The sequence below is a fragment of the Medicago sativa genome, chromosome 5, assembly GCF_051527215.1.
Source record: "Medicago sativa cultivar Bolivia chromosome 5, Bolivia_mono, whole genome shotgun sequence".
NCBI classification, from domain to species: Eukaryota; Viridiplantae; Streptophyta; class Magnoliopsida; order Fabales; family Fabaceae; genus Medicago; species Medicago sativa.
The window spans coordinates 18,405,630-18,432,463 of NC_140753.1; the positions used below are offsets into that span (position 1 = coordinate 18,405,630).

Here is a 26,834-nt window from a genome sequence, read left to right on the forward strand (position 1 = left end):
CCATTGTGAATATTAGTAACCTAACCCATTGGAGAGTAGTATATATATTTAACTCACGAACGAAGAAGAAGAAGGAGGAGGAGGAGGAGGAGGAGGAGGAGGAGGAGGAGGAGGAGGAGGAGGAGGAGGAGAAGGAGAAGGAGAAGGAGAAGGAGAAGGAGGAGGATGGTGATGTTGTTGAATTGTGATGAATTCATGATTTATATGTTGAGAATGTTGTTGGGTATATGTTGGTTATGATAATTCATGCATTGGGGATGTTGTTGAATTGTGATGAATTCATGATTTATATGTTGAGAATGTTGTTGGGTATATGTTGGTGATGATAATTCATGCATTGGGTATTGATAAATGCGTTGTTGTGGTTAAGTTGTTTTGTTTTTATGACTTTTGTGAAAATGGGTTAAAAATGGAGAAGTTTGATTTTGATGAATTTGAATGAATTAATGAAGTTGTTATGATGAATTAGAATGGGTAGAATTTCTATTTTTGATCAAAAGTTTTGGGTGAAAAATCGTTTGGGAGAAAATTGGGTTTTTGTGTTAAAAGCAGTTTTAAGCACTTTTGTGAAATACTCCCTCCGGTCACTATTATAAGCAAATTTCTACTTTTTAGATTCATTCAATAAATGATGTATGTGGTCTATATTGTAGACCACATACATCATTTATTGAATGAACCTAAAAAGTCAAAATTTGCTTATAAGACCGGAGGGAGTAAGTCATTTTCGGGTGAGTTGAATAAAGTTGTTTTGGGGTTTTTAAAACTATGTTTTTGAGTGTCAATCAATGGTCTAAGTTTTTGGGAAACGTTTGGTGAAAACGGAGTGGAAAACAGATCAAAAATCGGAATTTTATGCGCGAAAACGAAAAATCAACATTTTCTGCTTGTCAGAGTGGCACAACTGTGCGCCCCTGTGGCACGGCCGTGCGTGTTGTCTCGTGAATGGGTGGTACGACCATGTGCCCTGTTGGCACAGCCGTGCCAGCCCTTTGTGTCTTGAAACCCCGATTTTTGATATTTTTGAGTAATTTTAAGTATACAAATGGTCCCCAAACACCTGCACCTAATTAAATAAAGTGTAATTGGACTTCTAAGATTGATTTATCATAGCTTTAAGTTAGGTATGGATTGGTTTGGAAAACGAAGTAAAAATGAGACGAACTTTAAGGATTTTGCGAAATTAATGAACCTTGTGAAACCAAAATGCTGAGATAGATTACCCTAGATGTTAGTTGATATAATGGTGAATATGATGATTAATTGATGAAGTCAACCTTTAGTTACTGGGATTCTACATTTTGATCTATTTAACTTGCTGAAAGTGGTGAAACATTTGTGTGATCTTGCTGCATTGTATGGCATTGGGCTACTAAAAGACGGGAGGATTCTCACAAGTCATTTGGCTATCCGCTATTGAAGATTGAATCACAAAAGTGAAATGTACAAACATCAAAATTAATCTTGAGTAAAAAATTGCACTTAAGAATTAGGCATAGGTGTTTATTTTATTGTTCTGATCATGATTTTTTTTTCTACATGGTAGATTCAAATTTTTTAATACCATTATGTAAGCTTTTAAGTTTTCTGGTAAAAACACTTAGGCTTTGCTTGCGAGTTTGGAGAGAAAGGGAGGGGAGGGTTTTGCAAAAAAGAAAGAAGTAAGCGGAAGAAATAGAGGGGTTTAATTTTTCTTCAACACAAAACCCTCCTCATTTGAGGTTTTGGGGGGTTTATATTGTTTCTTCAAATTTAATTTATGTTGTTATAATATTCTTAATATTAAAAATATATAAATCATAAACATTAGTTTATCATTCTCCAAAAAAATATATTATTTATATTGTTAAAATGTTTTATGAAACAATATATTAATATTCTTAATATTATATATTTTAAAAATATAATATTCTTAATATTATATATTTTTTATGAAACAATATATTATTTATATTGTTAAAATGTTTTTTCAATATTATCAAAGCTATTTATTTTCAATATTAATGAAAGGTATTTACTTTACTGCTTTTTTTTTTGATCGCTACTTTACTGCTGTATAAAACTGTTATACTAATATAATCAAATTACTTTAATGGTTAATTACTTTATAAATTCAATGTTTCTTTATATTTTTAAATGATTCAATGTTTTTTTATAATCAAATTACTTTAATGGTTAATTACTTTATAAATTCAATTTTTCTTTATATTTTTAAATGATTCAATGTTTGTTTTCCCTTCTTTTCTAATGTATGGAAATAAAATCTGATTTCAGTTATTTTTTCTGTAATCTTTTGTTTTAATTTTTCCCTTAATTTCTATTGTTAAATTTTTTACCGTTTTTGACATATATCATAATAAGATATTTCTGTTATGCAGTATGAAAATATTATATTGCCATAAATAAATCTTTGTATCTTAATAAAAAAAAAAAAAAAATTTGTCTGCGAGTACGCGTGTGTGTGAGAATTATACAAACTACTACAATAATTATAATAAAAAAATTTAATTATTTACCACGGTGATAATTTTATATAAAAAAAAAAACCATTTGAAAAAGTTTGGCCGTGTAAGTTATATCTTCAAGAGAAGGAGTTTAAATTCCCTAAAAAAAATAGTTAATCCTGAAATAGTTATTGGTGTCAAAGTATTTAATGATAATATCTTGGTTTCGTATTTTTGAAAAAATTAAATGTATTATCTATTATATATCTTGTTTTGGGGGTCTACTACAATAATTTGACTAAGAAGGTGATGAAGATGAACATGATGAAGTGTATATAACTTGATTGTTGGGAAGATGTTGTTGGACTTGAAACCTGAAAAGTTTAATGGTTATGCATGTAAAACTAAAAGTGCATGGGGTTGTCACACTAACCTTTAGGTTCGATTCGCCCCCGTCAATAACTTTATATTGGATGCAATAGGAATGACCATCGAGTCCCCTTCAGGATACTATGAGTTCGTTGATGTGTATTGCACAACCACACACCAAACGTATCTCCTAACAGTATTTTACATATTTATGGTTCTAACAATTCACTCATGCATTAGAGAATTGATTGATGATTTAGAGTAAGAGAATGATGGGGAATTATGTTGTTAATGTAACAAAATTATTTCCAAAATTGTGTGCGTCGTTGTCTCAAACTAATGCACAAATGCCAAGCATTTATAGTGCATTATATGACTTTTCACATGAGAGAAAACACCCATTTGACTTGAATCAATGTTATGGTTCATTAAGCACCCATTTGCCAAAGGTTATGATCATATACACTTGAATCAATGCTAAGGTTCATTAAGCACCCCTTTGCCAAAGATTATGACCATATACACTTGAATCAAAGCAAAGGTTCCAATGTATATGAAAGGTTCCTATAAAAATTCATATTAAATTCATGTTTTGTTAAAAAATTCTAAATTTTTTTGGGAGAGATTCTTATAATATTATAAATTTTTCTACAAAATTTTATTCAAAAATATGAATTCTACATATGAGTTTACTTTAAAATAGGGACCAAAAGTAGTGATTGAAAATTTTATAGGGACTAAAAGTTGAAGGAAAATTTTAGAGGGACTAAAATGAAAAGTTGCTATATTTATAGGGACCAAAAACATATTTAACCCTAAAAAAAAATGTTACCAGACTATACTTAAAGAAGAATCTCAAAAGATGAAAGTCCCAATATATTGCATGTGAGTGTGTTAAAACCAAAAGAAAAAAAAATCAAATATGAGGTTGGAAAGATGTACACTAGAGAAAGCATGTTGAGATTAAAAAAAAAAGTAAAAATGGCATTGACATTACCTTTTACGGAAAAAAAAAACTATGAAAACATAATATGCAAAACTCATGAAAACAGAACGCAAGAAAACCTATCACACTTCAAAGCAAAAATAAACTTTTAGAATATTATGAATTTGGTACCTTGAATTGAAGAATAGTTAATGCAGAGACAATCAACCTAAGCTTCCCCTCAAATTCTTCACAGGAAATCTTCTTTGATTGCACAAGTACGCCATGATGTATTAGATATAGTTCATCATTTAAATTGTAGGAATCAACTGGAGCTACGTTACATACCCTCAATTGTGCATAATGGTCATTGATTTGATACATAATAGTGGGAGGTACCATGCTTCTGATGGTAGTTAAAAGCATGGGAAAAGGTATCCCACAAGATTTCGGTCTTCTTTGGGTATTAGCATGAACACAAACATCTTTTTCCTGAGGCATTTCACAAACGGAAATTGTTTGGATTAAGATAATAAACAAAAATGTTATAAGATTAAACCCAGAAGAAGAATCTCAAAAGATGAAATACCCAAAATATTGCATGCGAGTGTGTTAAAATTAGAAGGAAAAAAAATCAAATATGAGGGTCGAAATGTGTATACTGGAGATAGCATTCTTAGATTCAATGCATATGATTACTATATTTTTTGAGATTGATAAATTAATGCATATGATTACTATATTTTTAATTTTAAAAAGACGCAAAACATAGATTAAATTTGAAGAATTCATATAAACCTTCCAAACCCCCCCCCCCCCGAAAGCCCTACTCCAATACAATTTTTTTAGTTCCACAAATGAGAAAGGTTTAGTATTTTGAAGAAAAGTTAACCCCACAAAGTCCTCCCCTCCCATTTTCCTCTATTTCTTCCACTTGCTCATTCCTTTTTTCTCAAGTCTTCATCTTCATTCCTTTCCAAACTCGCACACAAAAACTTTAATGTAGTACCTCAACGAGTTGTAATCTAAAAGTTTATATAAGGGTTAAATATGTTTTTAGTTCTTACGTTTTGCGTCTCTTTGAAGAATAGTCCTTACATTTCATTAAATGTTTTTAAAATCCTCACATTTTATCTCCGTCATCAAAATTAGTCTTTGCTATTAATTTTCTAATGGAATGCTGATGTGGCAGTTAATGGGTATCAATTATTTTAGGGTTAAATATGTTTTTGATCCCTACATTTTGCGTGACTTTAAAGAATTGTCCTTATTATTTTAGGGATTTTAAAAACATTTATTGAAATGGAAGAACTATTTTTTAAAGTCACGCAAAATGTAAGGACCAAAAACATATTTAAGCTTAAAATAATTGGAACCCACTAATCATTCTGTTAGAGAATTAACAGCAGAGACCAATTTTGATAACGAAGATAAAATGTGAGGATTTTAAAAAACATTTAATGAAATGTATGGACTATTCTTTAAAGAGGCGTAAAATGGAAAAACTTTATACTCCTTCCGTCCCGGAATAATTGACCCATTTTCTAAAAAAAAAAGTGTCCCAAAATAACTGACTCATTTCAATTTTCAATACAACTTTCATCATTTCCAATACAATATAACACTAAATAATACTACTTTTATCATTCTCAATACAATATATTCCATTTTCTCCTTTATTTATACACTTTTCTTAATCTGTGTGAAAAACCAAAGTAGGTCAATTAAACCAGGTCGGAGGTAGTATAACAATAGGTCTTACTGCCTTGTGGGTGACCTTCGTCCTCGACTTATTGAGGGAGTCTTATGATGCCATCCAAATTCCAAATGGTATCACGTGGTGGATTGTAGTGCAGGGCCAAGAACAACAACAACAACAAAAAGAAGATTTTTAAGCAAAAAAAAATAAGTATTCATATTTTTATTTTATTAAAAAAAAATTATATTTGGATATTATTTATTTATTTTGGGTGATACACTTTCGACGAGTTTCTTTGATATTTTTAATTTCTCCAAATTTGGGTGATTCACTTTTAATACACATTTCATTTCTCCAAATTTTTCAGTTTCAACCGTTTCGCCATGTCTCTTCTCTCTTCCACACTACGTGTTCCTCTCATCTTCTCTCAAAACCCTAAACCTTCTTCTCTCTCTTCTCTCCCCTCTCGAGTCTCTCTCTCTCCTCGCTCTCACAGATTCCCTTCTCTCCGCTTCATCTCCGCCACCGGCGACATCGGAGACGCTGATATACCATCCACCGATATCTCCGATGAATGGGGTGAGAAATCCGAACCCGTACCCGAAGCCAAACCATCTTTATCCTCCAAGGTTTCAGGTTCGGTTCCTTCGAAGAACGAGGATGAATGGGGAGAAGGAGCGAAAAATGACGCCGGGAGTTATAGCGATGCTGGAAATGGAACTCCGGCTTCTGCTACCGAAGCTCCGGTGGAGGAAGGAGGGAATGATGAGCTTGAGGGGTTGAAACGTGCTCTTGTTGATACGGTTTATGGGACTGAGCTTGGGTTTCGAGCTGGGTCGGAGGTTCGAGCTGAAGTGTCGGAGTTCGTGGCTCAGCTGGAAGCTTCTAACCCTACCGCTGCTCCGGTTGAGGAACCAGAGCTTCTTAATGGAAATTGGGTGTTGCTGTAAGTTTGAATCATTTTGCAAGTTTTGAATTTCATTTTGTTTAATATTACTGTTTTAATTATCAAGTGTTTAATGTTAGTATTAGTATTATAATAAGTGTTTAAATTTGATATAGTTATAATTAAATTCAAACATGTGAAACTTTCGAATGAGTCTTTTACAAATTTTAATCATAGGGTAGTGAAAGTTTGATTGACATCATAGTTGGGAATCTCTGTATAAATATACTATGAAGCACAAGCACGGATACCGGACAGGGCATTGAGACGTCACACTGATAATAAGTTGGAAATATGAAATATTTGTATTTGTATGTAATGTGTAGCCAAATGTGTCGTGTCAGACTCTGACCCGTGTCTGACAGCACCCACGCCTTCAATGTGGAGTGTCAGTGCTACATAGACAATGAAAGTGTGAATTAATGATCTTTTTAATGTTGGGAGTATTTAGAACTTAGGCCCTGTTTGTGTTAACATCTTATTTGCAGCTTATAGTACAAGTGTTTATCATGATAAACACTTATGTATAAACTATTTATATTGCAAAAGGTAAAATAAAGTTAAATTGTTTTTGTATAAGCTATAAGCTGTTTTCACAAGCTATCTTGGAGAACTTATGAAAATAAGCTGAAAACAACTTATTGACAATGTTTTAGGTTGTTTTCATATAATTTCTCCCAAACAGTCTCATAAAACGTATGCCAGTAGATAAGCTCAAATAAGTCAAAATAAGCCAATCCAAACAGGCCTTTACTTTGCATTGAAAACATAGAGGATTTTGTATCTTAGAAACGAAGGTATTTTTGCCACGGATGTAACTAACTCAAAATGTGTTGTATTAGTGAGTATTAATCGAAGTGCTTATTGTTTCTATGATTGTCAAACTGATCTCAGGTACACAGCATCTTCTGAACTGTTGCCTCTTCTAGCAGCAGGAGCATTACCTTTGGTGAAGGTGGATAAAATCTTGCAAACAATTGATACCTATAGCTCCACTGTTGTGAACTCTGTGACATTGTCTAGCCCTTTTGCCTCATCATCTTTCAGTGCATCTGCCTCATTTGAAGTTCGAAGCCCTGCAAGAATACAGGTATTCTCGTGAAAACCTTCGCATTTCATTACTAAATTGAAAAAAGGCAAAAAGGTTCTAGCTGTCATGTGAAAGAGGTAAAAAAAAGAGCAAACCTAGTAGGTGAAAGGCAAAATAGTTAACATATCTAACTACAACAATAACCAAAGCCTTTTCTCATTAGATAAGTATCAAGTTTTTAGATAGCCGTCACAATCCTTGATATTGTGGAGAGTTGCAGTGAAGTTAGTAAGTTACTGTGAAATATGGCTGATGCAGCTCCAATTGATGTTGTGTTGTGTTGTGATTGCGGAGGCACAAAGAGCCATGATGTCGTGGCTACACTTGCAGTTGTGGGTTGTTTTTTAAAAAAACCCTAGATGAGATGGGTTATACAAAACAAATCACACCTTAATGTCCTATCATATCTAAGAAAATAATTGACAATGCTGTTTTAATTTTCCATTTAAATTAACTACTCAAACAGTCAAGCATTAACATTTTAACATATTTGCTATAAAGAATTAAGATGTTCAATTTACAAAAGCCTTAGTTGGTTGCTCCCAAGAGTGATTAAGACTCTCAATTAGTTTTTTCCCTTTAGCTTCAGACTTAGTGATAGAATCCGTAAAATCAAGATAACAAAACTGTAATATTATTTATGGAAAAGGTTGAGCACAAAGGCTCTACAATGGTGGAATAACAGAAAAGAAAGAGATGAACCAGAGTGTGAAGTGTGAACACTCCTACCAGAGCACAATGCTTCTAACCAGAGGGAAACTCTACTAACCAACTTCTGACAATATTTCTCAATTAATTACACGTTACCTTTCCCTCACTTTTATAACAGAATGTTCATAATATACAGAGAATATCCCCACTAACTCTTACTGGACTAAGGCCCAAACACAGAGTCCTATCAACATGGCTGCTTGTGACGGAGGGAGTATTGATAGGACTTGTGGGCCTGATCCAGGCTTCCATGTGGATACTGGTGTTGACCCCCATAGGTCAGCAATTTGGAAAGTGTATGTCAGGAAAAGGAAGGGGGGTGCAGGGAAGAATTAGTTACAATTGGTGAGGTGGTAGGAATATTCTCTAGGTGGTTAGATGAGAGAGTATGTAATGATGAGATAGTGAGTGAGAGAATCATTCATGCTTTTGGTGATTTGTTGGTTAGGAAAATTATCTCTGGTAGGAGCCATAGGCTCTGGATATTTTCCCTTGGTTATTTCCTTTTCTTCTGTAAGAGCTATTTGCTCAGTTTTCCGTTAATAAAATCTCTATTCCATTGATACTTGAATTCTCAGTTTCTATCACCTAGCAAGTTAAACGGTTGAGTTTTGTGGGTTTTTGTTCTTCCAATTGTTAATAAGCTGTTAAGAGCCTGTCTCGTCTGAACAATAACACATACATATTGCTCAAGGTACTACTGGTTTGCATCTTTCTGAAAGGAAGCAACTCGATCAGCAAGAGTTGCTGACCCTACTGGCATACTACCTTAGTTCCTTAGCTGTGCCTTTGGGCATCTTTGACTACACCCAAAAGAAATAAAAAGGAGAAGGTATAGGATAGTTTATATAGCCGTGAAAAATCAACTTAATTTATATATGAACTTTTAAGTTCTATAATTGTTCCTTCATAAGCTCTTCTGTTTGTGTCGTGAAAACCGACAAATGTTTTTCTTAGTATTAAGCAATAAGATGGCAACGTAATAAAGAATATGCTTGCAATACTGTATGTATTGTATTTGTTTATACTTCCTGAGTTCACAGTATTGTTTTTGTACTTGAGTAGTTAAAGAAATAGTTGTTGACACTTGATGCTTCCAGTCACGTTGTATTTGTTCTTTCGTTAATACATAGTTCCCGCTGCTCTGTCATGCAAATATGATTTGTCTGTTGAATTAATGTCAGTGATATTGCTATAAGTATGCTACCCTTTGTTATAAGTTAATCATTAGTTTCCTCAGCTTGCTTAGAACTTTTTAGATTGCATATGACTAGAAACTCTTGCTAACACTTCTAAATGAAATCAGGTTACATTCAAAGAAGGATCACTACAGCCTCCAGAGATAAAGTCTAAAATTGACCTACCAGAAAACATAAACATTTTTGGCCAAAATCTTAGCCTGGGGCCTCTGCAACAATCTCTCGGTCCTCTGGAGAATGTGGTTGCAAGTATATCACGTGTCATTTCAGGTCAGTCACCTCTTAAGATTCCCATACCTGGTGAGAGGACAAGCTCTTGGCTTCTTACCACATATCTTGACAAGGACTTGCGAATATCAAGGGGAGATGGCGGGCTGTTTGTCCTTGCAAGAGAAGGGAGTCCCCTTCTTGATTAGTAGGAAGTAATAATCTTTTCTTTTTTACTTCTTCAAAAAAAATATATATCTTTTCTTTTTTATATTCGGCCACCCCATTTCCCTCTGCCCACCCAAAATGTGAAAGGTATATTCAAAATGTATCATTTTTTATATTTTCAAGCTGTTGTGTATTTAAAGGATACAGAGCCTATGTGTTTTTTTTTAACAGTATACAGAGCCTGTGTTGTAAACCTGTAATTCTGTTATATATAAAATGTTTGAACGATATGTTCACCCCCTTATTAGCTTAGGTGAAATAATAATATATATTGATTTGGGTTAAGGAATATGAAATCAAATTTATGAAACTGCTTTTATGGTGATAAAAATGTTTATCTCAGCATGTTCCTAAGCAACTAGGATTGATCTTGTGGTGAGAGAATTGTGTAGTATAAATGAGGTTGTAGATTCAATTTCGTTGCCTTTATTGTACACCGATAAAAATCTCAGCATGTTGATTGCTAGATTTAAATCCTAGGCAAAAGAGCTGTCCTTGTTCTTTGCATCTGTGTTGCATCTGCGGCAACCTTAATAAGAGAGAATTATTTCAGAGAGACAAAAAGAATGGAGTGATTCTATGAAAGAGATATAAATGTTGTAGAGATACAGAGGATCTAAGTCTATTTCTTTCTACATATTTGAAATTTGTTGGAGCTGTGAAACATGCATAAATCAGAGTTATACCTTATGACCTGTGATGAACCAAACTGACTCAAGTGAGTGGAACCTGAGTTAAAAATTGAGTTTGTTAATAAATTAGTTGGACTTGAAAGTAAGAACAAAAATGTCATTTTAATTAGGTTATATCTTAAGGTGTTGATGTCATTTTATTTTAAAATAAAACAAACACCTCATTCATGGCACAAGTCTAATGAAGATATCAATGCCTAATTCAAACTTTTGTTGGCAAAAAATACCTTAAGTCACGTTGAGCCATTTGAACCATTTTTCAAAGAATATACCTGTTCACATGAGATGCTTTCTATATCGTCTGAAAGCTAGGAAAAATATGTACAACTATGATTGTTTGGTAAATCCGACTCGACCTTTAGCAAAGTAACCAATTTGCTACGAGCTCGAGGCACCAATTTGCATTTGTTGCTCAGAACAATTGTTGGTGGTGATAATATTGAGTTATAAATAGCATTTAAAAATGAAATTTGGGTCATTTTAAAGTTGAAAACAATATCTACAATTTTTTATATTACTTTTTACAGCGATATCTTAATTCTTATGAGTACCACGAAGACAAATGAAATTATTTGAAGCGTGATATTGTTACTCAAGTTTGGTTATTTAGTTGCACTTAACATTAAATTCTTTTCTAATATTGAAATCCCACTTTTTCTAACTATGTTTCAACTTATTCATCTCTTAACATAAGGAGTGCAACACCAAACATTAGAGGCATCTGTCAAAGGAGACTTTAGATTCATGCCATGCCGTGGGGGAAACGTGGTTCTTTTAATTGTGTGGTTTTAGGTTTATTTGTTTCGAACTATTAAATTGAACCAAAAAATTTCCAAGTTTGAACTTGGTTGAGTTTGAGATGATAAAAGGTTTCTGTGAAATTCAAGTTGAGTTTTAGCATGAACCAATTTTTTCTTTTAAAATGAAAAATATTAGCATTGTCAGTTTTTATACTGAGGGCGAGTGTTAAACTCTTGACACAATCTTGAGAATGAAATGTTACATTACAATATTTTATAATTAAAGTTTTGTCAAGGACAAACTTTTGTACTTCTGTAAATATATATACAGCTTACACAACTATAAGTTGTAGCATTTATCAGACTTAGAGTGCAAAGTGGATTTCTTGTTCCATCCCTCACATTTCTCAAAATACTTGACTTGTTCAAATTACATAATTTGGACACCCAAAAAACACATGTCTGAGCTGTGTAATCAAGACAAACAAGTGAGTTCTTCTTGCCAGATGTCTGTTGAGTTCTTGGCGGGGAAATGACTACTGGAGGTAGGAAGAGAGTTCTTGTCAAACGTCTGTTAAGTTCTTTACTCAATGTTGTTTAACACATTCCTTTCGTAGGAAAAATAAGGTGGTCTGAAAAGGGAAATTGAAAAGAGGAGAGGTTGAAGATAGTTGCTGCTTGGTTATCAGTGGAGACGTTGAAGATAGTTGTTGTTTGGTTATTGAAGATCAAAACCAATTTGATGAAGAGTTAACTTTCTACATTTTCTCCAACCCTAAGATTTTAGTCCCAAGGCAAATTCCACCTCAATAGACTGGTAAGGGAGCACCTAGACTTACAAGCTCCTCTCTTAGGTTATACTCTTACTAATAGAACTCATTTAGGGGTGTAACGGTTCGGTTTGGATCGGTTTTTGGTCAAAAAAATATCCGAACCAATGAAATCTTCATCGGTTCGGTTTCGTTTGGTTTTTACTATTTTTTTTAAAAGAGACCGAACCAACCTAGTTGGTTTGGTTCGGTTTGGATCGGTTCGGTTGATCGGTTTGCTTGAAAATATAATTAAAAAAATTCATATTTTCACAAATTTATATTTAATGTATACAACATACTCAAATATTTCATAGAACTTTGTTTTCCATGTTCTCTGTTTTTCAAGCTATTTTGTATAGTTAACATGAAAAAACTAACATGAGATGGACGATCCCCTCGACGGTGAGGAACGGTAGATTAGGTTAGAATGGCGTCTAGTGTTCTTTTTTAGTATAAACGAAATAGAGTGTGAGGGATGAGATGAGATGAAGATGGGAGAAAGTGAACGAATTAAGGAGTATTTTATGTTTGACTTTAATTTTGAGCTTAATCACAAGTGTGTGTGTGTGTGTGTGTGTGTGTGATGAAGAATAGTATTACTAAAATGGGGAGTGGTCGGTTCGGTTTATCGGTCCATTGGATCTCAAAATTAAAATCCGAGAACCGAACCAAACGATATCGGTTTTGGTTGGTTCGGTTCGGTTTTGAACCGAACCAAATAAGATCGGATATTTTTTCGGTTTGGTTCAGTTTGGATTTTCGGTTTCATCGGTTTTGTCCTAACCACTTACACTCCTACTCATAACTATGCACCACCATTCAAGAGGCGACAGTTGCACTTAACGACACTTCATTCGATATAACTTCACTTTACCTAAGTTGGTCAAACACTTTTGTACGCAGACCTACTCAATAACCCAGCCTCTTCATGAAAACACTAACGTTATGAGCATAAATCCAAAAGAGAGAGCTCATCTTAGAAAACTAATCCATTAGATGACAGTTCCTAGATTTATAAGCCTCGCTTTTTAAATGAAACTCTTCAATGTGAAACTCATGGTTGAAGTAGACCAAGCAAATTTCAAAAAATAAATACGACAGAACTGCACAATCTTCCCTATCTCTGCATTGATCAGCATGCCAGGAAGATTATGTGATGAGGGTATTAACAGCTAGTTCTTTTAACCAAAACCGAAAAGAAATTCATAACACTACTAGTTATCCAAATGGAACCTTGAAATTAATAGAAATGGTAACGTGCAGGTACGAACAACACAACTAAACACGGAAATCAAACGAACTTTTTGTGGCAAAGATTAGACTGCAAGTTGCATAAACACAAATAGGTGGGAACTATAAAATGTTGAAATAGCATCATAACAGGAATGCACAATCTTCACTATTATTAATAAACATGCAGGTAGATTGAATGCCGTATGAGGTTACTCAACAACTAATTCTTCCAACCAAAACTGAAAATAAATTATGGCATAACCACCCATTATCCAAAAGGAAGCTTGACAGGCCATACAATGTCCAAAGAGACAAGAGCAAAGCTTCTATCACCATCAATTTCCAAAATCAGCCACAAAAATTATTCAACTACCTTGTCTCGTAGAGATTAAACACTGTTTAAACAAAGGAAGCCATCAGTAAGTGATGAACATTGAACAGCTAGTTTTACAGCATCCATTGCATGATGTCCTTCCTGATAACACTCCCTGACCAATTCACTCTGTAATTTTGTCTGAATGTCTCAGGGGTGTAGGTACTAAGGTTCCTGCCATGGATGGTAGTCCCAGCAGGATTTGGTGGTATCATCATCCTTGAAATGGTAGGAAAAGACTTTGATGAGGTAAAGAAGTGCCTATCAGAGTCCTTCTTGAATAGCCCAGAATGACCGGGAGGCTTGTGGTTAGAAGTGCCAGTTGCATGCTTTGTCATGGTCTCTTTTGAGCTACTGCCACTGCTGGGCAGATTAGAACGATTGCGAATTTGTGCTGAGGGCTTCATTCGATCTAGACATCGCAAAATGAAGTTTCCAACATTCCTACCCACTTCTATGTCTCTGTCTTGAATGTTCCGATGGACCTTGATTGCTACATCAAATACAGCACGGGTTCGTCTGTGAAGCACCAAAGCAGGAAAACCAATAAAGATATTGAATAACACACAATTCAGTGACAGATAGCTACAAATAAGAAACAACAATAAAATGAAAATCGGGGCATATGCAAAGCAGTTTTCAAATTCTCGATGGCGTGTTTGAATGAACAGTCGGTAATCATGATTTTGAATGTGATTGATTTCATAAAATTGATTTGGGTACAATTGACTTTGAAGTAAAGTAACTTATCTAAAAACAAATTTGATGTAGGAGTTAAGCTAAATTTTTCTTAAACTCAGCACAAAAGCTAGCTTTTATCATTTCTAGTCCAAAAGTCTTTGAGGCAAAATTATAACCAAACAATTATCATGTTGGTCTGGTGATTCAGTCAATTCCTATAAACACCGTGAAACCAAATACACACCTAGTATGCATTTGGTTTCACAGTAATTTTAGTAAAATCACATACATTTGGTTGTTGTTAGATGAATTAATTTTTCACTCCAAGCTTCAATTCCACTAGAAGTTATACCGTAGCTTTTGTGTAAGGTTGGAAAATTTACATTTAAGTTTTAAATCACACTTAACTTAATCAAAACATCCAAACAGAAATCACTCCACTTCAAACGCAATTATAACTAATCATTTATACAAAACCAAACCCATTCAAGTTTATAACTAATCAATTATAACTTTTTCAACTCAGCACAAAAGCTAACTTTTATCATTTCTTGTCTAACAGTAACCAAAATTTTGGGGCAAAATCAATTTAGTGTGTATTTAATTCTACAGTAGAAAAACTTTATTTTGTGAAATTGATTTTAGTAAAAGTAAGTTTAACTAATATTATTTGTGCTTCGATACATTCACACAATAGTGAGTTGAACAATAAATTTGTGTGTAAAAATCACGTTTTGAGTCAACAGATACAAATCCTAGCTTCAAGTTAGAATCCATTCTAATAAAGAAGCTTATATGAACTTATGAAAATAGCTTTTGTGAGATTGTTCCGGGGAAGTTATGAAAATAGCTTATGACATCGTTCATAAGTTCTCCAAGATAACCTATGAAAATAGCTTATGACATTGTTCATAATAAGTTGTTTTAAGCTCATTTTCGTAATTTCTACAAGATAACTTGTGAAAATAATTTATAATAACTTTTACGAAATCAATTTAATTCAGTTTAATTTTATGTTTAGGGGTTCCTTATTAGATTTTATGTTTGAATCTAAGGTTTGTATCTTTTGCCTCAAAACATGATTTCTACACACAAATTTATTGTCCAAGACACTGTTGCGTGAACGTATCAAAACATAAACTTACTTTTTTTACTAAAATCAATTTTTGCTACTGTAGAACCAAAAACAAGCTATATCGATAATAAACGATTGTGTTATAAGCTGCAAATAAGTTGTTTATCCAAACAGGTCCTAAAATCTATTCAAAAATGAATCTAAACACACAGTTAAACAATTTCAAGTATTATTCATAGCAAAACACGATAAAAGTGAGAAATAAGCCACTAATAAATACACATTACACAGATCATTGATCAATAACCAGATCATATTTCAAGATATGCACAAAATCGAATACTAATAATCATTACTACAAATGTATACCGAACTTACGAGCGAATCATGAAAACAATATCACAAATTCCATAATCGAAAAATGCTGATGAAGAAGAGAAGAAACAAACCTATGAAGAAATTGACGGGTCTTAGGGTACTTAGGGCTAACAACTTTTCGCTGAATCTTGAGAGCAAGCTTATAGGTTCGTTTCAACCCTAAGAAATACGCAGTTCCAAGTGTTATCTCCCAAAGCACCATTGATAAATCTTCAACTTTCTTTTTCTTCTATTTTTCGATTTTCGATCTTTTTATATTACTCTGATTTTTTTTTCAATAAGTTGAAATTCTCACGCTTCTTCTTTTTCCTCTTCCGCAAGTTTGCATTCTATTCTAACATTTTATTTTTCCTTCGCGCTGCTGAATTTTCTCGTTCACGGTGACGCGGCTGCTGCGTTTTTTTAACTAAACCCTTTCTTGGCCGTTGGATTTTGTTTCTCTCTCATCTAAACCCTTTCTTGCCTATGGGCCTTCTGGCCCATACCCGATGTTGACCCACTTGAAATATTTGGTTTGTGCGTATATTCTAGTTATACCTTCTTTATATTCTTTGACCTAATTCAAGTCATTTTTGACCTTTCTTTTTCTTTGATTTGTAAAATGCAACGGAAATGATGGGGTTAAATATAAAAACTCAAGTGGTAGTAGGAAGGAATTATGAATGGAGAAGAAAAAACGATATTATATAAATGTAATTCAGTTAGGAGAGAAGAACTCAGATTGTGTGCTTCACATAATCACATGTTTCGCGACGGGAATTGTTGAGAGGAGAAGAACTCGCTTTTGGGTTTACATGTTTCTCATCTTGTGGCTCTGACTATTGCCGTGTGTTTTGGCCTCTTTCACTCTGCATTTTGACTCGCGCTCTTTTTTAACAAGGTTAGTGGTTGAGACTCGATTCCCCTAGTATGATCAACATTCTCAGCATTTCTCTTTATTCTTGGAACATAGAGAAAACATGAGAAATCAAGATAAGACATCATAGAGTAAGTTTGTATACATTTTTTGTTTTTTTGTTTTAGAAATTGGACAAAGGAAACACATGTCCGAATTTTAAAATTCCAACAAACCAAGGCGTAAGAGAAACTCACTATCACGTTTTGAGTCAAAAAGTACAATGTGATTACTAAAATTCGAACAAAACCAAGGCAAAAGAGGGGTTCAAATCATTTAAAAAGGTTGTTCGGATCATAAAATCCTAATTACTTAATTTATTCGTATTCTTGAATCCAAATTGATAAAAATCCTTTTAAAAAATTAGCTAGCCACGACTAAACCGTTAACAAAACGACCGTGCCTAATTTTTTACTTCAAAAATGAAAGAAAAATACATTTTGGAGTTTAAATTCGAAAACCCTTAGTGCATTTTCTGATTTTTGAAGGGTGCGTGAGAAGGATTGAGGGTGTTATAAGAAATTCTCTATTTTGTCTCGGCTAAGGCTCCCAAATTAAGAGAAATGGTTGTTGGGCTGCCCATTTAATAGGCCAATAGTCTTATCTGACCCAGATAGATTTTGGAAAATTTTACCCTATACCCTACATTCATACCTTCACCCCCTTCAAAGCATAAAAAATTCCCATTTTATCCCTTTTTGTCATTTGAGTTCACCCCACAAAATATATTTCCAATATGTACAAGTTTTCCGGTGAGTGTGACCAAATTTTAAACCATAATTCTTCGAGAATGATTTACTGATTTTTAACTTTGGCTAAATTGAAAATTACTTTAATTTGAACTATTGCAACCCATAACCAAAAGGACTTGCAATCCGGAATACTATTGAAAGGGTTTCCGAAATTTAACAATGTTAGATTTATCATGTACCCTCTTTGCATGCTCATCTTTCAAACTAATTGGATTAATTCATATAAAAATAGGTGTACACTATATGTACTTACAAATCACTCATTAAAGAGGCACTCACATCGAAGTTAGACTATTTATCAACTAAATCAATATTCATTGGCTTGAACCAATCCTTATTAGATATGGATCCATCCTTTAAATATATTCTCCATTTTCCTTGATAAAAAGAGAAGTTTACATTTTAAAAAAATTACTGAAGATATCATTCTATAAAATTTGACACCTATTATCGACTAATCGTGATCGATTTGTTTAAGTTAAGATCAATCAAGATTTTTTTAAGGGAAAATCATTCAATATTTTACTAATAAATAATTTGGATTGGTTAAAATCACATAGTATATCCTAAATTGAAAGAAACAAACATGCAGCTAAACATTTTATCACATAAAATGTTTTCCTTTAATGTGATATTATTAACCAAACAAAGAAATTTGATTTCATTTTTGATTGCTTAGAATCGGTAAGGCCCAAAAGAAATACTCCCTCCGTCCCGGAATAACTGACCCATTTTTTAAAAAAAAGTGTCCCAAAATAACTGACTCATTTCAATTTTCAATACAACTTTCATCATTCCCAATACAATATAACACTAAATAATACTCCTTTTATCATTCGCAATACAATATATTCCACTTTCCCCTTCATTTATACACTTTTCTTAATCTGTGTGAAAAACCAAAGTAGGTCAATTATACCGGGACGGAGGGAGTATATTTTATCCTTATAATATTCTCATTTCATCTCATTTTCTTATCCCAAATTACAAAGCGAAACACAACTTTAACTAAAGAAAGGAGAAAAAGGTGAATGAATAAAAGGAAAAAGAAAAAGTGTAGAGAAGGACGAAGGAGTAAAAGAAAAGATATCACAAAAAAGGACAAACAATTAACTAAAGAATAGCAACAATGGGGTCACGAGCCTAGAAAAATAATATCAGAAAAAAACAAAAAACAGAACAAAAAATTATTAAATATAAAAAAGAATCAAAGTATAATAAAATTCACACTTGCACTCTCTTTGTATCTATCTCTCTCTTCTTTCTCTTTCTCTCTCTACACTCTGGCATTTTCTGAGTTTCGCTTTCATCCTCTCTGTCTTTGAGTTTCGCCACGATGCACAGACAATCGTTAGGTTCACCTTCTTCCAAGCTCCATCTTCAAGGAGGAGTTATCAACGGCGGTGACACTATCATCGCCGATGAACCACCGAAACCTCACCGTCTCTCTTCACCTCCTTCACCACCGCATAAATTCATTCACCTCATTCCAATACTCACTCTCTTCTGCTTCTTCATCCTTTACTTCTTCTCTCACACTCCTTCACCTTCAGACCTAACTCATTTCAACGGATTCACTGCATTCAAACGCTCGAATAATCATCATCTAGGTAAAAATACAACAATGCAAATCGAAATTAATTTCGTAGTTATTTTTATTTATTATTGATTAATTTGTTAATTTTTTGCTAATTTCTGTTGTTGGATCTGTTTTAGCGGCGGAGATGAATGGTGACATTGGAGTGCATTACGATGCTGCGAAAAGAAGTGATGTGTTGGCGATTCGAAGTTTACAACAGATACCGAAATCTCAACTTCACAGAAAACTCGCCGATTTTTAAGCTAAACTCTTCACACGTGTGGGTTCTTCTTTCTCTTCTTTCATCTCTTACCACTTCCATTCTATATATTCTTGCTCCACTTGTATTGTACTATTATTGTATATCTAAAATTATTTTAGATTTTGTGTTCGCTCAAGAAGAAAAGAAAGTGAATAAAAATTGATTTCATATATCATAGGAAATAAATTGCATTGTAATAGTTAATCTTTTTCAATTACTAAATAGTTGTTTGGTATCATGTTGATTAGTCGGATTCCATAGTCATGATAATGATTTTGCATGAATTAGTTCTCAACTTTGCGTAGTGACTTCTGATGATTAGTTTTATAAAAATTAGAAGTCATTCTGCAGAGCTAGGGCTTCGTTTATGCAAAATCACGATAATTACAGTTGTGATTTTGACAAATAAATTCATAGTGGTACTCCATTAAACAAGAATTGGCGTAGGATAGCCGTGGGTGCGCAGGGTGATGGAAATGGAATACAGCTGGATTCTATGACCGTTACTGCACCTTGAGCTGCGGTTAAAGAGTGCCAGCTGGATATTTTGTGTTTTAATTCTTGCTGTCTCTGTGAGTCTGAGAGGGGTTCTGACGGCGTCACCTGCTGAGTGGTGTTACACGTGGTGTCCTTTGAGGCAGGGAAACGGAACGGGACGGAAAAAGGATGGTGTAAATAAAAAGTGTCGGTGTTAGAAGTTTTACGAAACGGTGTCGTTGTTGAAGAACTATTGGGAATGAATGAGCAATTAACTTAGTTGGGCCATAATCCAGTGTAGTTAATGGTGCTGTTTATTATGGTAGGTCATACGTGGGACCTTTAATTTTATTATTTTCGATTGGTTGGTCCCTAATCATGTTCAATGATGAACAAGCAATAGAATAAAAAGTATCACAACAAAAAGAAGAAGCAATATAATAAGGATAATGTTACTATTGAATTGAAACGGTAGGGATAATCATTCATCAATTCAATATATCCAAAAAATATGCACAGATGAATGTATTGTATCATCTTGATCGTTTAAACTGTTCTGTCGACATATATGATGAGACACGTAATGACAAATAGTGTACTAATAATATGTAACAATTGTACACTTATTGCAAAGAGACACGAATAAAAACCGTAACTATCATACATATAATTGAGAAATTGAAAATGAATTTGACATTGTTGATAAGAATACTTTGACGAAGGAATTGACACAATGCGTTATTTATCCAATAAATTATTACAGCGTAGCATTGATTTCTTGTTGCAATAGCATGTCTTTTAGACACGTAGCCAATGACTTTATTTTTAAATGTTTACGTGTCTTTTTGTACTTAAACAATGTTTTAAAATCTGGAGTATATGTTGTACCAAAAATTTATATTTTTTCTCCTCTATTTAATAACATATATATTTGTCTCTTACAAAAATAACATATATACTTGAGGTATGTGTATTTTATGGTGGATTCTAAGGTGGGGGATCAATTAAGTCCCTCACCGGTGAACCATGACAAAAATATCATTAGATTTAATTAATGGTCTAGATTTATTAAAATAAAAAATGAGACCACCAACATATGTTCACATGCAACCATTGCCCTTGTGTCTTCCTCATCTACCTCACCTTAATTGCGTAAACGTTTTTGTTGGAAAATTTAAGAATTGTAACTAACTACGATTGGCAAACATTCAACTTCTGTAAAAAGATGTACACACTTTAATTAGTTCTCTTTGCTTATATATGTTTGCTAAGACACAAAAAAAGCAGATCGATTTGCAATAATCCTCCAAATAATTTTAAAGTTCAAAGGCCATTTTTTATCACCTTCATCTCAACCAAAGTTACAATTTATATGTTTGTGTGTTAAAAGGCCAGAACCTAACATTATTCTTGTAGCGTTTTTCACCATGAACATGAAGTATTAAAGTTTCAAATTTTAGGGGTTTCTCTTTTGACACAATAGTTATCAATACCGACTTTAATTTTGCATTTTGTATTGATGTAAAAATGTCTGGTGAAAGAAATTGTTATACTGTCACTTTTCCATATCTGCTTTTTCATTTTCGAATGGATGTAGATGCTTTCTGCAATCATCTTCTACATTTACAAATTTCAGGGGAGTTTAAGAGGATGAAGAAATTTAACAGGGACAAGATTGTATGTTAAAATGTATAAATGTTCTCAATTTTATTTTGAATAAATCTCAACCATTAATTCAATCAAACGGTATTTTCTTCATGGTCCACCGGTGAGGGACTTAATTGACCCCTCACCCTAGAATCCACCGTATTTTATGGTTAATTTTTTAATAATATATTTATGATGTTGCAACATAATAAACATCCAGATAAAATTTTGCACTAAAATGAATCATATTTTACAATATACCACATAATATAATAATTTTTTTGAACGAAATATAATGATAAAAATAATGATAATAATAATAATAATTCTGTTTTTTATTAACATGCTATTTTTTGCTCAAAAAATATGCTGTTTTAAATTACTTACTATTGATAAAGCTTATGTGATATGAGTCTCTGCGAACATAACTCACTTAATATGGACATCATATTATATATTTAGAGGTTGGTGTTCAAACCTAAAATTGATCACTTATTCATTTTAAAAGTGAATTTTTAGTCTCTAAGCTACTTGATAAAAAAAAATTGTAATATTTTGTAAAAAAATATGAAATTGATAAAATATGATTAAATAGATATTCACACACTTTTTTATACTTTCTTCCATCATCATAGAATAATAACTAACTTTAAAAGTAATTGTGATTATATTATACTTTTGTTTAATATTTTATTTTTCATTTTTACAGGTTATTTTTACTAAAGATAATCATCTCCAAGACTATGTTGGACACTAAATATAAATACATGTTTTAGTTGAGATATAAATTTTGATTCACCATTATATTGTAGAAGATTAGCTTCTTTCGCATGACTCATTGGTGTATAAAATATATATATATTTATATCGCAACAATAATATATAATTTTTTGACGTTTACAATAATATATAATGAGCATGAGACATATGTAACTATGGTTTACTATCTAAGAACATGATGATACATTTTCTAACACTTCATTACATTGTGAAGTATGTTTAAAATATAATCACGAATAAACATATTTATGCTTAATCTGTAATTACTGAAAAAAAATTATTTAATCAAAATTCAGACTATTAACTTAACCAGATAAAAAAAAATATTTGAATTTAACTTCTCTATAATAGAAAGTTTTACCCTACACTCTTTTGGTTAGACGTGGACCCTTAATTTTTCTTTCTCTTTACCTTTTTGATGGTGGAATTAACATTAAACCTTTTCATTGACCAATTTACTTAAGGAGTAAGCTTTTTCTGATGTAATCCTCAACCCTCCATATATCGCAACCTGGCTGTATAGACCAAATGTAAGTATGAATGTAATACTCTATGGATTACTTGGATATTTAAATATTTTAAAATTCATCCCTCAAAAAAAAAATTAAATTCAATATAAACGGTTTAGAGATATTAAAAAAAAAAGCAAATAAATTATATGCCTAGGACACTACTTGTAAAGAAATAATCTTCGACTCCCCTAAATAAAATCATTAACATTGTTCGTTAATACATAAATAGAATCATCACAATTTATTTTAAAAATCATAATATATTTCCACCTCTTATCATCTCATGTTAGGATATCAACAAAAATATTGTTCTTTAAAAAAAATCGTTAAAAGAACTTAAAACAAATAATTCATTACCTCATTTGTTGTTACCATCAAAAAAAGTATGACTTCTATGTTTGGTTGTTTAAAAGACAACTCTGCAAATTCAAAGAATACATCCCTATCTTCAAGTGGATTATGTACCTCTCCAATGATGTCTCATAACCTTGTCTCCTCTTATTTATATTCTTCTTCTTTTCAAGATAGAATACAAATAAGTATGTACCATTGATGTATCTCATAAGTTTTAGCGGTAAAATGTTTTAAAAAAATTACAATACTTGTAAGATATTTACCCCGCGTATTTACAAAATATTTGTATACATACTTCCTCAATTCGGAGTATTGAGCTTCATATATCACAACACATGCAATTCTGGTTCATAAGTTTTAATAGTAAGTGTTTCTGCCTCAAGTCTGTCACGTCATATTATGGGGTATTGTTCGTTTTGGATGTAAGTCTTTCATGATTTTGTCTTTTACAAAAAAAACGTCTCGTTTGGTTGAGGAGTTTGGTGTTGTTTATAAGCTACAAAAACACAAGCATACAATTCAATACAAATTTTTACTAATTTCTTTCACTCGAACAATTACAAATTTATGGTAGTTTTGTCTATGCACATGACTCAAAAATCATAAGCAAATAATTAAAACTTTGAATTCCTTATACTCAAAACAATATATAATTGATACTTAGCGGACAAGTTTACCATTGGAATACAATGAACCACTAAAAATTCATGGTGTGATTCATAGGTTTATCATTTCATCATTCACACAAATGATATCTCCTTGTTCTTTTTCACTTTAAAATATCATTGGTTAACCACTATAACCACCACAACTTTTTGTTTTGCATTTAGATATTAAAACTTGATGATGACGATGGGTAAGGTAAAGCTAAAGTTGAATCACCAAACAACATTTAAATTGAATAAAAAAAGAAAGTGGGTCACACCTTCACGAGTTGCATTTGGCCAAAAACAAGCTCGTGAATATGAACAATGACGAGAGGTTATTGCAATTGCAATGGCAGGGCGTCATCCGTGTCTGCGCGTATTCCCTTTGCATTTTCACGTCCATGGATTATATAACAACAACAACAACCAAGCCTTATCTCACTAAGTGGGGTCGGTTACATGGATCAAATGACGTCATAGTGTTCTATCAAAAACCATATTTGGATCCAACTCACTGACCTCTCATGGATTATATAAATATTTGAAAAATATTGATGACTCGGTTAAGTTTTACTTATATTAATCCTTCTGAAAAAATCATGTTAAGAACTAAATTGACTATGAGTGGTTAAAGATATCAATCGAATTGATAGTAAGTTAAAATATAAATATTTAAAAAATGTTCATGACTCCATTAAGTTTTACTTATATTAATCCTTCTGGAAAAAAAACATGTTAAGAACTTAATTGACAATGAATGTTTAAAGATAGAGTTCGAATTGATAGTATGTTGTTAAAATTAAAGATAGAAATCTAATTGATATTTGAAGGGAGGGGAGGGGAGTGTAATTCAAACATCTTTGAGGGGAGAAGAGTGTAATTTACTCAAAAAAAAAAAAAATTATTTGAAATAATTCTTATAACAAAACTTTTTTTTTCAAGGAAACTTATAACAAGACCTGACTTTCTTCCTAATTGAAATATGAGAAGTGATAGAACATTTTCTTTCTAACATTCACATTTTTATTGGATAAAAATCATGTGAATCTCATACTTAGAAAACATATCCCATATAAAGTGTTAAAAACCATAAGGATTTTATTCAATAAACAAGTGCATGTTAAAGAAACCGTTCCTAACATTTCTCTTAAAATATATAAATGAGATTCGCTTGCTACATAGAATAAGATTGAGACAACTTATTCCTAAAATTAATTAATCCCCACTCATACATGATATTTATATACTACTAGTATTACTTTTTAGTTTTCTACACATATCCAAGTATGTGACATAAAATAAATATACATTGTAAAAGTTACTAGAAAATTATTTATATTATATTTTTTTATAAACAACTTAACATAACAAAATATATGTTGGAAAAGGGCAAAAAAGTGTGGTCACTTTACGTGCACCAAATACATTGGTGCTAGCGTTTCTACTCTTCTACCTGTTGCTGTATTATAAAAATCTTGATGATGCTAGTTTGTCTATATGGGAATCAACTATATTTTAGTGTAAGTACTAGTTTTACCAACCCTTGAATTATAAACATTAATGTAAGTCTCAAATGAAAAATGCTCAGGGACAATGTGACGCATTGCATCATCAACATTTCAGAAACCTACATTAAGAAGAGGGATGCATGTGATGATCACTTTATGTTGATAGTAGAGGGTCATTTTCATGCAACTATAGTTGTTTAAATTTTTAAAACGAAGTCAATGTTTCTTTTCCTTTTTTCTTTTATTTCTTTGTTATGTTGTCATGGCTTAGTAGAACATCTTGGTACTACATGGACAAGCTACCTGCTAAGGTCCTTTGGTTACCTTTTAATGGGATTTGGGAAGGGGTGAGAGGACAGAACAAAATAAAATTGAGATTGATGATTGGGAAGAAAGAATGCTTGAAAGAAAAGAAAATTCTTATTGAATAATTTATGAACCAATACGAATTTTGATCATCCCATCCCATGTTAGTAATCAAAATACGTGGCTACTCTCGCCAACGCGTGAGTTACTCCGTCTAATTTCCTCGTAAACTCAACTTTTGAGTTTTCGAAGGAAAAAAAACAACCAGAATTGTTCAAAATATGATGTAATAGCACTAATTTCTGATGACTATGAAAAGAATCCACCATTAAAATTTGATTCTCATGTCGGAATTCAATACGAGTGGATTATACCGTGATCTGACAATTCAAATTAATTGGGTCCCACAAATTATAAAATACTCCCTTTGTTGTTAATTATAAACAAATTTTGACTTTTTAGATTTATTCACTTAATAGTGTATCTGGTCTATAATATAAATCACATACATCATTAATTTAATGAACCTAAAAAATTAAAATTTACTTATAATTGACAACGGGGAGTCGGGGAGTAAGTGATTTCAATAGTGAGATCTCTTATATCACACATTCACGTCGAATTCCAACTTAAGAGAATCTAAATCCAAGTGCTTTACAATTTTGGCATATTGAGATTGAGATTCTAGATACAAATAACCAATCACAACTAATAACAATTCATAACTAACTAAATCTAGATAGGTATACTCCCACCCAAGGAAGAAAGTAAAGGACGAGTTCTTAACTTTGATGGTAATGAATGAAATTAAGTTATGCGGGCAAAGCCTTAATTAGAACATCAATGAGTCAGTGTTGTATATTTTAATATAGATAGATAGATGAGCTATAAGGTGTTGGATCGGACCAGTACCTAAATGAAATAGCAATAAATGTATATGAAATTATAGGTAATGTGATATCTAGAACCCGGGTCCATGATACTTATTTGCAGATGCTCACCATTTGGGGTGGCAATTATAATTAAGAAATATATAAAGTTTTTCTATTTTGAAGAAAGAAATATATAGGAGTTGATAATGTGGAGTTTGTGTTTGTAACATGAGAATAAGATTACGATATCTTACAGGGTGTATGAGGGTTTCTTCGGGACCCTCATGGCAGATGATCAAATGTTACTTTAAGAAAATTGAAACATGTGATGTTTTTTATGTCGAGATGTGGGACTTCTACCTAGCTTTGGGTATGGCATGGAGGGAGAAGACCATTCATCTTATAGTGGAGAGTGACTCAAAGATGTTGGTCAATATGATT

General features: G+C 32.5%; 3 protein-coding genes across 3 annotated transcripts; 2 read left to right on the plus strand and 1 right to left on the minus strand.

Annotated features, from left to right (window-relative positions):
* Positions 1–5,802: 5,802 nt before the first annotated feature.
* Positions 5,803–10,103, plus strand: LOC146920716 (Plastid-lipid associated protein PAP / fibrillin family protein). Its single transcript, XM_085714172.1, has 3 exons — positions 5,803–6,383; positions 7,278–7,473; positions 9,491–10,103. Exons 1-3 carry the CDS (start codon positions 5,821–5,823, stop codon positions 9,797–9,799), a joined length of 1,068 nt encoding a protein of 355 aa, XP_085570298.1. The 5' UTR covers positions 5,803–5,820; the 3' UTR covers positions 9,800–10,103.
* Positions 10,104–13,439: 3,336 nt separating this feature from the next.
* Positions 13,440–16,387, minus strand: LOC146920717 (uncharacterized). Its single transcript, XM_085714166.1, has 2 exons — positions 15,874–16,387; positions 13,440–14,187 (listed from the first exon to the last, which is right to left on the minus strand). The coding sequence occupies exons 1-2, from the start codon at positions 16,002–16,004 to the stop codon at positions 13,743–13,745; spliced, it is 576 nt and encodes a 191-aa protein (XP_085570292.1). The 5' UTR covers positions 16,005–16,387; the 3' UTR covers positions 13,440–13,742.
* A 2,288-nt stretch (positions 16,388–18,675) lies between these two features.
* Positions 18,676–19,528, plus strand: LOC146920718 (ribosome maturation factor). The gene is made up of 2 exons (XM_085714174.1): positions 18,676–19,059; positions 19,166–19,528. Exons 1-2 carry the CDS (start codon positions 18,786–18,788, stop codon positions 19,288–19,290), a joined length of 399 nt encoding a protein of 132 aa, XP_085570300.1. The 5' UTR covers positions 18,676–18,785; the 3' UTR covers positions 19,291–19,528.
* The last annotated feature ends 7,306 nt before the right edge of the window (positions 19,529–26,834 follow it).

Excerpts from the sequence above, each read along its gene's own strand:
- LOC146920717 (XM_085714166.1), bottom strand. The coding sequence starts at position 16,004 with ATGGTGCTTTGGGAGATAACACTTGGAACTGCGTATTTCTTAGGGTTG. Across the intron at positions 14,188-15,873 it reads ACCCGTCAATTTCTTCATAG|ACGAACCCGTGCTGTATTTG; the intron begins GTTTGTTTCTTC and ends GGTGCTTCACAG.
- LOC146920718 (XM_085714174.1), top strand. The coding sequence starts at position 18,786 with ATGCACAGACAATCGTTAGGTTCACCTTCTTCCAAGCTCCATCTTCAA. Across the intron at positions 19,060-19,165 it reads CTCGAATAATCATCATCTAG|CGGCGGAGATGAATGGTGAC; the intron begins GTAAAAATACAA and ends GATCTGTTTTAG.
- LOC146920716 (XM_085714172.1), top strand. The coding sequence starts at position 5,821 with ATGTCTCTTCTCTCTTCCACACTACGTGTTCCTCTCATCTTCTCTCAA. Across the intron at positions 6,384-7,277 it reads AATGGAAATTGGGTGTTGCT|GTACACAGCATCTTCTGAAC; the intron begins GTAAGTTTGAAT and ends AACTGATCTCAG. Across the intron at positions 7,474-9,490 it reads GAAGCCCTGCAAGAATACAG|GTTACATTCAAAGAAGGATC; the intron begins GTATTCTCGTGA and ends AAATGAAATCAG.